The sequence below is a fragment of the Heterodontus francisci genome, chromosome 27 (assembly GCF_036365525.1).
Source record: "Heterodontus francisci isolate sHetFra1 chromosome 27, sHetFra1.hap1, whole genome shotgun sequence".
Lineage (NCBI taxonomy): Eukaryota > Metazoa > Chordata > Chondrichthyes > Heterodontiformes > Heterodontidae > Heterodontus > Heterodontus francisci.
In genome coordinates, this window is record NC_090397.1 from 10,091,799 (window position 1) to 10,109,350 (window position 17,552).

General features: G+C 44.9%; 1 protein-coding gene across 1 annotated transcript in view; it reads left to right on the plus strand.

Moving 5' to 3' along the window:
- The window catches only part of LOC137384913 (uncharacterized protein C3orf20-like), a 190,954-nt gene that overhangs the window by 49,181 nt on the left and 124,221 nt on the right, over nucleotides 1-17,552 (plus strand). The window contains exons 2-4 of the mRNA XM_068059621.1: nucleotides 9,062-9,124; nucleotides 13,532-13,579; nucleotides 16,883-16,982. Of these exons, the coding sequence (XP_067915722.1) occupies nucleotides 9,062-9,124; nucleotides 13,532-13,579; nucleotides 16,883-16,982 (211 nt within the window). The remainder of the gene's footprint in view (nucleotides 1-9,061; nucleotides 9,125-13,531; nucleotides 13,580-16,882; nucleotides 16,983-17,552) is intronic.

Below are 17,552 nucleotides of genomic sequence, written 5' to 3' on the forward strand. Positions count from 1 at the left end.
GGGGGACAGGTTAGAGTGAGTGAGGGGGGCAGAGAAATTGAGATGACCAATGTCTCGCCGACAGTTTTCAATGAAGAGATCAAGAGCGGGTAAGTGGCCAGGGGGAGGGGTCCAGGTAGAGGGAGAATGCTGGAGGCGGGTGAATGGGTCTGCTGGTTGGGGGGAAGGCTCCTGTTCAAAGATGTGATCCCGGAGGCGGAGGCAACGGAAGAAGAGCTCAACGTCATGCCGAGTGCGAAATTCATTGAGGTGGGGACGTAAGGGGATAAAACTGAGACCTTTGCTGAGTACAGAACGTTCAGCATCAAAGAGGGGTAGGTCAGAGGGTATAGTGAATACACGGCAAGGGGTCAGATCAGAAGGGGTGGGGGCAGAGGGAAGTGAAGTGGAAGGAGGATCTGGAGGAGCATTCGTCCCCATCAGCTGCTGGAGCTGGCGTTCCTTGACATCTGAAAGGAAGAAAAAAAGTTTTTCGTTAATGCGTCGGATGAGACGAAAGATTAAATGAAACTGCGTAGTAGAACAGCTTTGAGATAAGGTGAGGCGGTGCTGCTGGAGAGAGAGGTCCAGTGTGTGCGTGTGGCGGCGCATAGCACTGAGTGTGGATCTCAGGATGCGGTGAGAACAGCAGACCGAGGAACGTTGTATTTCTCGGAGATACCTGTAGTCCTGGGTGGATTCAAAACATGATGGATGAAACTTGTAGTTAGAATCCACGTGGAATAAGTCGGAGCCGGAGACAGTCACTGAGGAAGGAGATGTGGCTGTGAAAACGAGTTTTGGTAGACACTTTATCGAACATCAGGAGGGAAATAGAAAGCAATGAAGGTGAACAAGGTAAAAGAGACAAACAAAAATCCCGTCGGAGAGAAGAGCAGAACTTCTTCAAGGTAGGCATTCCTGGAAGAGAAGTGGCAGAGAATTAAACACGAAAATAAAGCAAAATACTGCAGATGCTGGAAATCTGAAATAAAAACAAGAAATGCAGGAACCACTCAGCAGGTCTGGCAGCATCTGTGGAAAGAGAAGCAGAGTTAACGTTTCGGGTCAGTGACCCTTCTTCGGAACTAGCAAATATTAAAGAAATGTCAAAGGTTATCAGCAAGTGAGGGGGGGCGGTGGGGCAACAGATAACAATGCAGAAGGTGTAGATTGGACAAGGCCACATAGCTGACCAAAAGGTCATGGAGCAAAGGCAAACAATATGTTAATGGTGTGTTGAAAGACAAAGCATTAGTACAGATAGGGTGTTAACGGACTGAAGATTGAACAGCAGCAAGTACAAACATGGAAAATAAAACACTGGGTAAGCAAACTGAACAAACTAAGATGAAATGAAATAAACATGAAAAAAAAAGTTGTAAAAAATGTAAAAAAGAAAAAATAACTAAAAATAAAAGTAAAATGGGGGGCCCGTCATGCTCTGAAATGATTGAACTCAAGGTTCAGTCCAGCAGGCTGTAATGTGCCTAATCGGTAAATGTGATGCTGTTCCTCGAGCTTCTGTTGATGTTCACTGGAACGCTGCAGCAATCCCAGGACAGAGATGTGAGCATGAGAGCAGGGGGGAGTGTTGAAATGGCAAGCAACAGATACAGAACTGGCTCGGTCATAGAAGACAGAGGGTAGCAGTGGAAGGGTGCTTTTCTAAATGGAGGGCTGTGACTAGTGGTGTTCCGCAGGGATCATAGAACATAGAACAGTACAGCACAGTACAGGCCCTTCAGCCCACGATGTTGTGCCGAACCTTTAACCTACTCTAAGATCAAACTAACTACCTACCCTTCATTCTACTATCATCCATGTACCTATCCAAGAGTCGCTTAAATGCCCCTAATGTGTCTACTTCTACTACCACCGCTGGCAGCGCATTCCACGCACCCACCACTCTCTGTGTAAAGAACCTACCTCTGACATCTCCCCGAAACCTTCCTCCAATCACCCTAAAATTATGCCCCCTGGTGATAGCCCTTTCCGCCCTGGGAAAAAGTCTCTGGCTATCCACTCTATCTATGCCTCTCATCATCGTGTACCCCTCTGTCAAGTCACCTCTCATCCTTCTTCGCTCCAATGAGAAAAGCCCTAGCTCCCTCAATCTTTCTTTGTAGGACATGCCCTCCAGTCCAGGCAGCATCCTGGTAAATCTCCTCTGCACCCTCTCTAAAGCTTTCACATCCTTCCTATAATGAGGCGACCAGAACTGAACACAATATTCCAAGCGTGGTCGAACCAGGGCTTTATAGAGCTGCAGCATAACCTCGCGGCTCTTAAACTCAATCCCCTTGTTAATGAAAGCCAACACACCATACGCCTTCTTAACAACCCTATCAACTTGGGTGGCAACTTTGAGCGGTCTATGGACATGGACCCCAAGATCCCTCTGTTCCTCCACACTACCAAGAATCCTGTCTTTAAGCCTGTATTCCGCATTCAAATGCGACCTTCCAAAATGAATCACTTCACACTTTTCCAGGTTGAATTCCATCTGCCACTTCTCAGCCCAGCTCTGCATCCTGTCAATGTCCCGTTGCAACCTACAACAGCCTTCCACACTATCCACAACTCCAGCAACCTTTGTGTCATCGGCAAACTTGCTAACCCAGCCTTCCACTTCCTCATCCAAGTCATTTATAAAAATCACAAAGAGCAGAGGTCCCAGAACAGATCCCTACGGAACACCACTGGTCACCGAGCTCCATGCTGAATACTTTCCATCTAAGTATTCATTTAGGACCTCCCCTACCTCCTCCGACTCCAGGCACAAGTTCCCTCCACAATCCTTGATCAGCCCTACCCTCACTCTGGCCATCCTCTTGTTCCTCACATAAGTGTAGAACGCCTTGGGATTTTCCTTAATCCTACACGCCAAGACTTTTTCATGTCCCCTTCTAGCTCTCCTAAGTCCATTCTTCAGTTCCTTCCTGGCGACCTTGTAACCCTCTAGAACCCTGTCTGATCCTTGCTTCCTCAACCTTAAGTAAGTTTCCTTCTTCCTCTTGACTAGCTGTTCCACATCTCTTGTCATCCAAGGTTCCTTCACCCTACCATCCCTTCCCTGCCTCATCGGGACAAACCTATCCAGCAGTCGCAGCAAGTGCTCCCTAAACAACCTCGACATTTCTGTCGTGCATTTCCCTGAGAACATCTGTTCCCAATTTATGCTCCCCAGTTTCTGCCTAATAGCATTGTCATTCCCCCTCCCCCAATTAAATATTTTCCCATCCCGTCTGCTCCTGTCCCTCTCCATGACTATGGTAAAGGTCAGGGAGTTGTGATCACTATCACCGAAATGCTCTCCCACCGAGAGATCTGCCACCTGGCCTGGTTCGTTGCCAAGCACCAAGTCCAACATAGTCTCCCCTGTAGTCGGCCTATCTACATATTGAGTCAGGAAACCTTCCTGGACACACCTGACAAAAACTGCTCCATCCAAACTATTTGCACTAAGGAGGTTCCAATCAATATTAGGGAAGTTGAAGTCACCCATGACAACAACCCTGTTACTTCTGCACCTTTCCAAAATCTGCCTCCCAATCTGTTCCTCCGTGTCTCTGTTGCTATTGGGGGGTCTATAGAAAACTCCCAACAAAGTGACTGCTCCTTTCCTGTTTCTGACTTCCACCCATAATGACTCAGTAGACAAACCCTCCTCGACGACCTCCCTTTCTGCAGCTGTGATACTATCCCTGATTAGCAATGCCACTCCCCCACCTCTTTTACCTCCCTCCCTATTCCTTTAGAAACATCTAAAGCCCGGAACATCCAACATCCATTCCTGCCCCTGTGATATCCACATCTCCATAATGGCCACAACATCGTAGCTCCAAGTACTGATCCATGCTCTACGTTCAACACCCTTATTCCTGACACTTCTTGCATTAAAATAGACACACTTCAACCCATCAGTGCTGGGACCTTTGCTCTTTGTAGTATATATAAATGATTTGGAGGAAAATGGAGCTGGTCTGATTAGTAAGTTTGCGGACAACACAAAGGTTGGTGGAGTTGCGGATAGTGATGAGGATTGTCAGAGGATACAGCAGGATATAGATGGGTTGGAGACTTGGGCGGAGAAATGGCAGATGGAGTTTAATCCGGACAAATGTGAGGTAATGCATTTTGGAAGATCTAATACAGGTGGGAAGTATACAGTAAATGGCAGAACCCTTAGAAGTATTGACAGGCAGAGAGATCTGGGTGTACAGGTCCACAGGTCACTGAAAGTGACAACGCAGGTGGATAAGGTAGTCAAGATGGCATACGGCATGCTTGCCTTCATCGGTTGGGGCATAGAGTATAAAAATTGGCAAGTCATGCTGCAGCTGTACAGAACTTTAGTTAGGCCACACTACCAGAAGGACGTGGAGGCTTTGGAGAGGGTACAGAAGAGGTTTACCAGGATGTTGCCTGGTCTGGAGGGTATTAGCTATGAGGAGAGGTTGGATAAACTCGGATTGTTTTCACTGGAACGACAGAGGTGGAGGGGCGACATGATAGAGGTTTACAAAGTTATGAGTGGCATGGACAGAGTGGATAGTCAGAAGCTTTTTCCCAGGGTGAAAGAGTCAGTTACTAGGTGACATAGGTTTGAGGTGTGAGGGGCAAAGTTTAGAGGGGATGTGCGAGGCAAGTTCTTTCCACAGAGGGTGGTGAGTGCCTGGAACTTGCTGCCGGGGGAGGTGGTGGAAGCAGGTACGATAGCGCCGTTTAAGAGGCATCTTGACAAATACATGAATAGGATGGGAATAGAGGGATACAGCCCCCGGACGTGCAGAAGGTTTTAGTTTAGGCAGGCATCAAGATCGGCGCAGGCTTGGAGGGCCGAATGGCCTGTTCCTGTGCTGTACTGTTCTTTGTTCTTTGTGATGGAAAAAGGATTTGGGCTTATGAACAAGCTCGTAATCATCAGTGATCTCAGCTGCCGGTTTGGCTGTTGAAACCTTCTTGTTCTCTACATGGGCTCTTACTAACAGAGGGACTGAATTTTTAAATTCTTCCAGGAGAATTATTTTCCTAAGGGTCTCATACGTGGCCTCTACCTTTAGTGCCCGCATCCGACGATTGAAGTTAATTTGCTTTAACCTCTCAAATTCTTTATAAGTTTGCCCAGGCTGTTTCCAGTGGTTCTGGAATTTTTGCCTATAAACCTCATAAGCAGAGAGAATAGCTTTTTTTTGCCATCTCATAATCTGCAGAAGCCTCCTGAAAAAGCATGGCATAAACTTCATGAGCTCGACCCAACAACCTGCTTTGCTTGAGCAGTGTCCAATTTACCTTCAGTCACTTCATCTGTCTCGCTATCTTTTAAACTTCAGCTGGGCTCGCACAAATTTAAACAGTTCTCCCCTGGGTTCTGGGTTGGAGTCAGGTCTTTCCTCACCAGAATTTTCATTGGGGCAAGGCCACTCTTATTTTTACATTCTCGCTTTTTTAGTTGGAATATCCTTTCTTGCTCCCTTTCTTATTTTTCACTTTCTCTTACTTTTTCTCTCTCCTCCCACTCTGCTTGCTCCCTTTGAAATTCTAGTTCAAGTTTTCTCATTTCTTTTTTTCTTTCAAGTTCAAACTGCTTCATCTGCAACTGAATTCTAGCTGATTCAACCACACTATCATCTGGATTGCCCTTTCCTTCTTCCAATTTCAAATGCTCTGCTATTACTTCAATTATGTCTGCTTTGTTAGCCCCTGGTTTTAAGTCTAACTCCAACTTTTCTGCCAATTCTTTTAGCCTAGCCTTGGTTAGGTTTTTCAAATCACTCAGGGATAAGTCCTACCTCTCCAGAAAGGCCATAGCAACTGACAACTAAACAGTAAACACCAACAGGGACTGTTTGGCTGAAAGGCCTGTTTCAGTGTTGGAATTTCTATATATATTTACAAAACAGGAGGTATTCAACTTGAGCCGATCTTAACCGGATCTGAAACCTGACCATATTACTGACCGATATATTTACACAGCGTGGGCTGGATTTTAAGAGCCCGCCGCTGATTTTGGCGGTGAGCTTAAAAGATGGCAGCCTGCACACACCAGGAGGATACAAAGAAAGACCGGCTGTTAAAACCAGTTGAGATCTCCTGCATAGACTCCTAGGCGGGGAAGCAGTTTTCTCCACTAACGTTCCCCCCCAACACTGCCGCACCCCTCATTCCCTCACCCCCTCCCCCACCCCCAATAATCAATCCTTTCTGTGTACAGATATTGACTGAGCTGCTATGTACGTCCAATATTTCTACTTTTCCATGGAATCCTTTGTTGTACAAAATTTGACAATTCCAATAACTGATTTCATCTTATTTCCATGAACTTCAACTCGATTAAAATCCTTGTTGCCCGTAACACTAGATTGATGCACCACTTTTTTTTTAACTTAACTCATTCTCAGGCCATGGGCCTTGGTGACAAGGCTGAATTTATTGTCATCCTTACTAGCCCTGAGAAGTTGGCAGTGGGCCTTCTTGAGCAACTGGAATCTGGGGGTACAGGGCGCAATTTTGAAATTGGTAAATGACACGTGATTTGGAAGTATAATAAACAGGGAGGAAGATAGGGATAGACTTTATAATTTGTTTTTTGTGGGATGTGGGCGTCGCTGGCTAGGCCAGCATTTATTGCCCCTCCCTAAGTGCCCTTGAACTGACAGTCTTGCTAGGCCATTTCAGAGAGCATTTTAAGAGTGAATCACATTGCTGTGGGTCTGGAGTCACATGTAAGCCAGACCAGGTAACGACAGCAGATTACCTTCCCTAAAGGACATTAGTGATTTGAAGAGGCCAAAGACAGCCTAGTGGAATGGATGGATACATGGAGATGAAATTCAATGCAGAAAAGTGTAAGGTGATATATTTTGATAGGAAGAATGAGGAGAAACAATACATGCTAACTGGTACAATTTTAAAAGTAGTGCAAAAACAGATAGACCCGGGGTGTTTGTATACAACTTTTTGAAAGAGGCAGGACAAGTTAACAAAGCAGTTATTAAAGTATATGGGATCCTGGGCTTTATACATAGAAGTTGGGCTAAACCTATATAAAATACTAGCTCAGACCCCAGCTGGAATATTGTGTCCACTTCTGGGCACCACACTTTAGAAAGGGTGTGAATGATTTGGAGAGAGTGCGGAAGAGATTTACTAGAATGGTTCCAGGGATGAGGGATTACAGTTATGTGGATCTGGAAAATCCACATAATTCCCAGTCTGGAAAAACTGGGATTATTTTCCTTCGAGCAGTTAAGGCTAAGAGGAGATTTAATAGAGGTGCTTAATATCATGAAGGGTTTAGATAGAGTAAATAAAGAGAAACTGTTTCCAATGGTTGAAGAGTCGATAACCAGAGGGCACAGATTTAAGAAGATTGGCAAAAGAACAAGAGACAACAGGAAGAAAAACTTCTTTCTGTAATGAGTAGTTAGAATTTCGAATGCACTACCTAACAGGGTGGTGGATATAGATTCAATAGTAGCCTTCAGAAGGGAATTGGATAAATACTTGAAGGAGAAAAATTGCAAGGATATAGGGAAAAAGTGGAGAAGTGGGACTAAATAGATTGAAAGAGCTGGTGCAGACTTGAGGAGCTGAATGGCCTCCTTCTGTATGGTACTGTTTGATCATTCTGTAGACTGAGTGGCTTGCTAGGCCACTTAAGAGAGCAGTTAAGAGTCAACCATATTGGAGTGGCTCTGGATCACATGTAGGCCAGATGAGTAAGGATGACAGGTCTCCTTCTCTAAAAGACATTAGTAAACTAGATGGGTTTTTACGACAATCCAACAGTTTCATGGTCACTTTGTCTGGTACCAGATCTTTATTTACAGAATTTTTTTAAAACTGAAATTCAATTCTGAAACGGTCATGGTGGAAATTCAACTCCTGTTCTCTGGATTACTACTCCAGAAGCATAACCAATGCACTAACATCTCATTGCTAACTTTGTTTGGTATTCATTCTGCAGTTTCCCTTGATTGACAGTACCCGTACTATGACCCGATGCTGAGCCCGCAATCTTGTTATCGGGGACTGCAGTGTTTATTCTGCCCTTTCTATGTATAATCAGCAAAGCTCAGAGTTTTGCAGCCTGAGGAACGCCTTGTAAGAGTTCCCCGGAGAGTCCTGGAGTTTTATCACATGTGTGCACCAATACAAGGGTCTCTGTGGCACGTGCAAATGCCAGCCTCTTGTGTATGCACAAAACCCTGCATGTTGAACTCGGCACAGTTGGCACAAATCAGCCGGATGGTTGGGGAACGTATGGGCGCTGGGGTGGGGGAGGTGTGGTCTCCATTACATTTGGCAGCAGATGGGGACAAAGATTTACATTTACACTTTCATTGAATGTAGGATGCTTTCATTCCTTCACAAAGCCTTGTTCCCACACACCAGGGCTGTTCTTGAGTTGTCAGCTACTTCTCGAAACAGCTTCTGCTAGTTTTCATTCAAAGTTTTTCAAACCAGGGGCCAGGTTGAAATAACTTGCATTTATATAGCAGGCTCAGGACATCTCAAAACAATTCACAGGCAATGAAGTATTTCTGAAGTTTGAGTCACTGTCGTGTTGTAGCAACCAACTTGTGCACATCAAGTTCCCAAAAACAGCAATGAGAGGAAAGACCAGTTAATCTATTTTGATGGTGTACATTGAGAGATATATTGGTCAGAGACCAGGTAGAACTCCCCTGCACTTCTTTGAAATTGTGCCATGGGATCTTTTACCACCTGAGAGGGGAGGCAGGACCTCGGTTTAATGTTTCATCCGAAAGACAGCACTTCTGACAGTGCAGCACTCCCTCAGTACTGCACTGGAGTGTCAGCCTGGGTTTTGTGCTCAAGTCTCAGAAGCAAGGCCCACAACGTACTGACTCAGAGGCGAGAATGCTTTCAACTGAGCCACGGCTCTCAGTTTATGAGATAGATGAGTGGAGAAAGTTGAGAAATGGGAGGGACTGAAAGGATTTGGGGGGGGTGGGTGGTGCAGTGTAAGTTCTTTGTCATTTACACTGTTCCTGCCAAAATTCCTTCTCAAATGATACAATGAATTATGATATTTTCTTTTTTGTTATTTAAGGTAAGGACAAAACTATAAAAGTACAAGAAAAGTCTGGACTGACCAAAAGCATCTATTCAACAGGTAGAGGGAACTGCTTCACATTAAAGTTGTGTATTCAGAGGATCATTTTCATCAGGAGTCTGCAACCTTTTTTTTTAACCTGGAGTTTTTTTTATAAATTGCCCAAAATGAATCAATTGGGAGCCACAAGACAAAAATTCGGCATTACGAAATGAAATACTTGGCAAATTGCCAAGTGTCCCTGGTGGAATGCATAATTTGCATATATAATAAATATGTGTTGAATTTATGTATCAATAGAAAAAAAATTGAAATTAAAATAGACCTAACTCTGAATTATTGTATTTTTTAAACTTTTTTAACTATAATTTTGTCAGTAAAATCATCTTTAAAACAAACTTAAGATGCATAGAATTAAGCAAAAAACTGCGGATGCTGGAAATCTGAAATAAGAACGGAAAGTGAGGGAAACAGGTCTGGCATCATCTGTGGAGTGAGAAACAGTTAACATTTCAGGTTTGGGAACTGCAAATGACATAATAAAGAGCCGCAAGCAACTCCAGAGTCTGAGGTTGCAGATCCCTGTCTGATACTGTATTCTGTTAAATTAATTGTTATTTATACTTCACTGACGACAAGAAAAGATGCCTTTTTTATTTCTACCCTTGCATTTATACAACCCTTCTCAGACATCCCATAGTGCTACACAGCCAATGAATTACATGAAGTACAGTCACCATTGCTATAAATATGGCAGCCATTTTGCACACAGCAAAATTTCCCCAAACAGGAAATGAGATGATTGACCCGTTGGTGTGTTTTCTTGGTATGTTGGTTGAGCGAGGAATGCCCAGGACAACAGAAGCTACCTGAACTGATAGGCAAGGCGAGGAGGGGCTGGATTTAACAGCTCATGAAAGACGGCACCTCCAACAATGCGGCACTCCCTCGGTACTGCACTGGAGTGTCAGGTTGGAGTGGGATTAGCACCTGAACCTACAAACCTCTAACTCAGAGTCAAGGATGCGGTCAGCTGAACTCAACAATGCTTTTGCTCAGTTTTAGTCATTGCTCTGGATCAACATTGTAATGCTACTTGAAACAACAAGAGCCTTATCAAATATTTTACCGTCAATAGATAATTATAATCATAATGTGGGGAATTTTAACCTGACCTCCCCACCCCAGGAGAGTCAGGAGAAAGGCTTGAGATGGATTAAGATTCAAAAATGGGAAACCTGACTCCAACTCGTTTTAATGGGCGCAGGTTGGGGTGGGCAGCCTGAGGGGTGGGTTGGGGGTTGGATACGGGGTTAAGCTGGGGGTTGGACTTGGGGGTAGGTTGGGGTATGGGCGACTAACCTACTCCCCAGAGGTGGCCCCATCATTTAATATTTTAATTGAGGCCACATGCCTCAAATTTTAGGACAGTTTCACATTTAATGACTTTGGGCTGGATTTCCCAGGGCTATGGAAAGCCAGCACCTGCAGAAAGGTGAGAACGGCTGATCCAGCAGTTGTGTCTTCCCGGCACTGCTGCTGAGTGCTTCCCCCCTGCCTCCCCTAGCTACTCTACTTCCCTCCTCCGCAATCCTCAATCTCTCCCTCTCTCTCCACTCCCTGGCTGCGTCCTGGTGTTGCAGGTCTATCTGCCTGATAGCCTATCAATCTTGCTGGTCACCAGATGAGAAACAGAGACAATAAATGTAAATGAGGTCCTCCCACTAAATCCAGCAGGAATTATAATTCCAGGTCCCCACCCACCTTCCCTGAAAGATTGGGGCTGATGTATCACAGGGGAATAAACTTCATGGGGTAAATTTTAACTTGCAAACTGGGTGTAATATTGACACTGGGGATCACCCAATTCAAACGTCCACTTTTCCATTTCAATTGATTTCAATGATCCACTCCTCCAGCTTACAGTGGAGTTACCAACCCTCCAGGATTGCCCTGGAGTCTCCAGGAATTGCAAATTACTCTGTAGAATGTCGCTGCGAGCAACCCAGTTCAGAAATCATAATTGCGTTTCTTTTCATTTTTTTGAACACTTTATTTCATTAATTCTGGAAACATTGAAGATGGGGAAGCCGGGTGTTTCTGAAACAGTCAAGGTTACTGCACTTGGCTAACAAAAGGAGAGTCTGGTGGCTTTCCAGTTGGCCATGGGAAAGCAATACACCTGGAGGATGGACCAATGGCAGGAATGGGGGACAGGGTGGTTCCAGGCAGGAGGTCATGTGTTCAAACCTCCTGGAGTGCATCTAACCAGACTTGGCAATCTTAGGTTACTGCCTGCACAGTGAAGATACAAATAACTCACGGTGTAATGATAATTCAGCCTACCATTTTGAATGATCCCATTACCGCAGATCATCAGAACATAGTAGCAGGAGTAGGCCATTCAGCCCATTGAGCCTGCTCCGCCATTCAATAAAATCATGGCTGATCATGCACTTCAATGCCTTTTTCCCACACTATCCCAATAGCCCTTTATATCATTTGTATTTAGAAATCTGTCAATCTCTGCTTTAAACATACCCAATGGCTGAACTTCCACAAACCTCTGGGGTAGAGAATTCCAAAGATTCACAACCCTCTGAGTCAAGAAATTTCTTCTCATCTCAGTCCTAAGTGGCTTCCCCCTTATTTTGAAATTGTGTCCCCTGGTTTTAGACTCCACAACCAGGGGAAACATCTTGCCTGCATCTACCCTATCTATCCCTTTAAGTATTTTGTAGGTTTCAATGAGATCACCTCTCATTCTTCGACACTCTAGAGAATACAGGCCCAGTTTACTCAATCTCTCTTCATAGGACAGTCCCGCCATCCCGGGAACAAGTCTGGTGAACCTTCATTGCACTCCCTCTATGGCAATAATATCCTTCCTAAGGTAAGGGGACCAAAACTGCACGCAGTACTCCAGGTGCGGTCTAACCAAGGTTCTATACAATTGAAGCAAGACTTCACTACTCCTGTACTCAAATCCTCTTGCGATCATTTTTACATGGCAAAATCTCCATTTCTGGTTCTTTTCAAATTGGTTTTCATCAATGTTAGATCTAGACCTTAAGGGTTACTCGCAGGTGATATTTCAGGTATAGATAAGCCAGCAGCAACTCACTAGTTCAGAGAAAGCATATTAACATAAACCCATCTAGGAATATAGGAACAGAGGAGGCCATTCAGCCCCTCTAACTTCGATCTTGATTGTAAAGGGCAAAGATGGGAGGAATTGCTGAAATATATTCAAGAGAAATTTCTTGATTGGTTGTCTCCAGTCCAACAAGGAAGAAAACAGCTTTGGATCTAGTTCTGGGGAATGAAGTGGGGCAAATGGAGCATGTTTCAGTGTGAGAACATTAGGGAAACACTAATCACAATATCATCAGTTTAGAATAGTTAAGAAAAAGGAAGAGAAAAAAAATCAAATATGAAAATACTCAACTGGAGGAGAGCAGTCTTTAATGAATTGTAAAAGGATCTGGCCCAGGGTGATTGGAATAAAAGGTATCCTTTGATACCCTCACTCAGAAAAAACATCTAGAATAAAAACAGGAAATACTGGAAATACTCAATAGGTCAGACAGGTCCGAAGAACAGGTTACCCTCAGGTCCTGCCGAATTTAATGGCAAGACGTGATTAACATTTTTTGTCTCTGTGTCTGGATGCCTGTCGGGCGGGTAGACAGTCAGCACCCGACTGCAGCTGGGAGGAAAAGAGGAGCGAAGGAGGGATGGGAAAGGCCGGGGCTGGTGGAGGAGAGGGGGAGATCAGAGGTCGAGGTTGGAGGGAAGATTGGAGGCCAACGGGCAGGTCGGAACAGTCTGGTGCTGGGGGAGGTGGGATTGTGGTGTCTAATCGTGGGAGTTGGTGAAGCAGATAAACTGGGTCCAGCAGGTAAATAGAAAGGCATTTACCTTCTGCATCCATCAGTTCCATCTAAAGTTTCCCTTTAGCCAATGGGTTTCCTGAAGCCAGGAAATCTGGCTGACCACAGACTCATTATAATATTTAAATAGCCCACCCACCTTCTTCAGGCAGGTTGGTTCCTTGCACAACCTCAGAAGTAGGTGGGTTGGAGACGGATTGGGTCAGGATTCAGATTTTTAACATTTTTATATTCCATCGGGCACAACTCCATCCATTTTTGGGGGTTAAGATCCCCCCAGAGTTAATGTTTCAGGTCAATGAACTTTCATCAGATTTACCTATATCAGACTTGAAAATTTCCATTGTCCCCCAGCATCTATAGCCTTTTGAGATAGAAAGTTGAAGATTTCCACTATACTTTGGGTGTAAAGTGCTTCCTGATTCACTCCCCATTGGCTGAGTGGTGCAGAAACAAAGCCCTGGGCTATTTGAGATTATGCCTGCTTGTTCTGATGGTAAAGCTGCAACCGGGTAACTGGACAGTCAATCAAGAATGCATTGGGTTTGAAATGTTGTTTATGTTCGATTTCTAGGGTTCACAATAAGTTTTTCGGTATCGTCGAAAACCTGTTTGGATCAAGGTAAGGCACTTTTTTTGAAGGATCCAAAGAACTTTCACAGCTTATTTCATCTTTGAGTGCTGAGTCAATGAACCAGAATGGAACTTATGTTATTGACAAAGGGTCACAGTACAATGAGAAACCTTTCTCTGTCACTCCTTGACCTCCCATTGCATTTCAGTTTGATAGTATCCTAGCAGACACATGAGGTGTGTTTTTAATCCTCCCTCCCCAGGCCTAAACCAGGTCAGAGGGGAGGAGCAGTTAAAATCACCCTTGTTTCTGGACCCTCCTGGAGCTAACCATTTCTGATTTTAACCTGCCCTACTGAGCAGGCATCAAGGACATCCGCCTAAAGCCACTGGGGTCGTTATTTATAGAATCATGTCAGATCCTCATGATGTCGTTAGCACCCCATTGCGATTTTAACTGAACAGCCTGACTGCTGTAGCTTTTCCTGCCAGATGAAGGCAGCAGGGAAAAGATCCAAACAGGCAACTATTATTTTCCATGCGATTGTTGGGAGGATCAGGACTGATCTGTCTCAGCCCCACAGGAAAAACGTACACCACCCCTGTTGAAAGCTCAACCCCCTTCCTCATCACCACCTCTCCCACCCCCCCCCCCCCCCCCCACCCCCAGCTCCCGACATGTGATGACCCCGACAGCCCATCCCAAACCCTCCTGGAGTTGGCAGGCAGGCTCCAGGCCACGCAATGTTCTGCTCAAAATTGACTTCCTGGATTTAAATGAGGCCCAAGGGTTCAAATAGCCCAGGGCTTTGTTTCTGCACCACTCACCTCAACCACACACCAACCCAAATCCCACTCGGAGTTAAAATCAGGGCTTTTGTTTCTGCTTGAGCTCCAGTGAGAGATACTGAATAGAATGTAACTGAACAAAAACACATTGACTAGAATATCTCCTTCACATATTGGAATAAACTGTTAGTAGCTTGTCCCTACACAAGCTCCAATTGTTAAACATTTCCAATTGTTGTCATGGTGATTGCAAACCTGCCACTTTTACCTGGTTTATGACTCCAGTCCCACAGCAACATAGCTGACTCTGATATAAACACAGAAAATGCTGGAAATACTCAGCAGGTCAGGCAGCATCTGTGGAGAGAGAAACAGAGTTAACGTTTCAGGTCTGTGACCTTTCATCAGAACTGGGAAAAGTTAGAAATGTCATAGATTTTAAGCAGGTGAAATGGGAGAGGGTGGACAAAGAACAAAAGGGAAAGTCTGTGATAGGGCAGAAGACAGGAGAGATCAAATGACAAAAGAGTTGGTGGTGTAGGGCCAAAGGGAGTGTAATGGGACAAAGAAAGAAACAAAAGATGTGAATAGGGGAGGTATGAATGGCAGAATAATGAACAGTTGCCATCCGAAAGCAAAATCAAGAGAAAAATAAGAGTAAGACTGAAATGTACAATAAAAAAGAAACAAAATGAGGGCAGAGATTATGGTCTGAAATTGTTGAACTCAATGTTGAGTCCAGAAGGCTGTAAAGTTCCTAATCAAAAGACGAGGTGCTGTACCTCGAGCTTCTGTTGAGCTTCATTGGAATGGTGTAAGGAGGCTGCAGAGAGGTCAGTGTGAGAGCAAGGTGGAGAATTAAAATGACAGGAAGCTTGGGGTCATGCTTGTGGACTGAGCGGAGGTGTTCCCCAAAGCAATCACCCATTCTGCATTTGGTCTCCCCTGTGTAGAGCAGACCACATTGTGAGCAGCAAAATTGACGGAAGTACAAGTAAATCGCTGGTTCACCTGGAAAGAGTGTTTGGGACCTTGGACAGTGAGGTTAGAGGAGGTAAAAGAACAGGTGCTGCATCTCCTGCATCTCCTGCATTTGCATGGAAAGTGCCTTGTGAAAGGGAGGGGTGTTGGGGTGATTGAGGAGTGGACTAGGGTGTAGTCGAGGGAACGATCCCTTCAGACTGCTGAAAGGGGAGGGGAAGATGCCTTTGGTGGTGGCATCACACTGGAGGTGGTGGAAATGACAGAGGATGATCCATTGAATGTGAAGGCTGCTGGCGGAAGCTGAGGACAAGGGAAACCTTGTCATGTTTCTGGAATGGAGGGGAAGGGTTGAGAACAGAAGTGTAGAAAATGGTCGAATATGGTCAAAGGCCCTGTGCACCACAGTGGGAGGGGAATCCTCGGTTGAGGAAAAAGGAAGACATATCAGAGGCGCTGTTGTGGAAGGTTGCATCATCAGAACAGCTGCAACAGAGAAACTGGGAGAATGGAATGGAGTCCTTACAGGAGGAAAGGTGTGAGGAAGTGCAGTCGGGTTGCTGTGGGAGACAGTCGGCTTATAGTGAATATTGGGTGATAACCTTTCCCAGAAATGGAGACTGAGAAGTCGAGGAAGGAAGGGAAGTGTCAGAGATGGACCATGTGATGGTGAGTGCAAATTGGAAGCAAAATTGATAAAATTTTCCAGTTCAGGGTGACAGCAGGAAACGGCACCGATACAGTCATCAATGTACCAGAAAAAGAGGTGAGGGAGCAAGCTGGGATAGGACTGGAACAAGGAATGTTTCACATATCCCACAAAAAGACAGGCATAGCTAGGTCCCATGCAGGTACCCATAGCAACTCCTTTTATTTGGAGGAAGTGAGTGGAGTTGAAGGAGAAGTTGTTCAATGTGAGAACAAGTTCAGCCCAGCGGAGGAGGGTGGTAGTGGATAGAGACTGGTTGGGTCTCCATTCAAAGAAAAGCAGAGAGGCCTCAGACCGTCCTGGTAGGGGATGGAGGTGTAGAGAGATTGGATGTCCATAGTGAAGAGGAGGCAGTTAGGGCCAGGAAATTGGAAATTGTTGCAGTGACAGAGGACTTCAGAAGAGTCACAGATGTAAGTGAGAAGAGACTGGACAAGGGGAGAAAAAATAGAGTCGAGATAGGAAGAAGTCAGTTCAGTGGGGCAGGAACAAGATGAAACGCTGGATCTGCCAGCGCAGTCTTGATTGTGGATTTTGGCAAGGAGGTAGAAGTGGGCGGTAGGGAGTTGGAAATCTATGAGGTTGGAGACCGAGGAGGGAAGATTTCCAGGGGACATGAGGTCAGTGACAGATCTGGAGATGATTGCTTGATGTTTGGTGGTGGTGTTATGGTCCAGGGGGAGGTAGGAGGAAGTGATTGACTTGCTAGGTCAGTTCAGAGTCAATGAGTCGCATCAAACTGCTCCCACCACCACCTCAGAAGATCCAGGGATAGACAATAGATGCCAGCATTTCCAGCACCACCCACATCCTGAGAATGATTTTTTAACAGTTACTGTCACCACACTAATTATTTCCTTTGATTGTTGCCAGGATGGATTATTAAGCAATATGATGAAAACCTTGCAAAACTGCACTGGAGGGAAGTCTACACCCTGATGTTGGAGAAAATTCAAGCTGAAAATGCAAAGATGTAAATATTTAAAATTGAAATGTTTCCTAACTTTTAAATGAGTTTGGTATAATAGGATGTGAGGACCTTGGGGAAGATGCAAAGGAGATTTAATGGAATGATACCAAGAATGAGGGACTTTAGTTATGTGGAGAGACTGGAGAAGCTGGGATTGCTCTCCTTGGAGTAGAGATGGTTAAAGGGAGATTTAATAGCGGGGTTCCAAATTTTGAGGGTTTTTTTTAAACAAAGAGAAACTGTTTCTGTTGGCAGAAGGATTGGTAACAAAGGACCCAGGTTTAAGATGATTGGCAAAAAGAACCAGAGTGTGAATGAGGAGAGATTTCTTTTGACTTGGGGTGGGGGCAAGGGGATGCCAGTTCAGGTGTGTGGGGGGAATTAAATCACCTAAAAGTGATATCGGGTCGGGATCCCGACAAAATCCCGCCCACTTCCAGGGCAGGTTTTAAGGTGAGCAGGGAACCCCTTTGGAGCTGTTGGGTAAAGCATTTAAATATTCAAATAAGTCATCAGCTGCTGTTTTAACCACCCATTCTGGCTTTAACAGTCAGCCCATCTATTTCCCAAGCT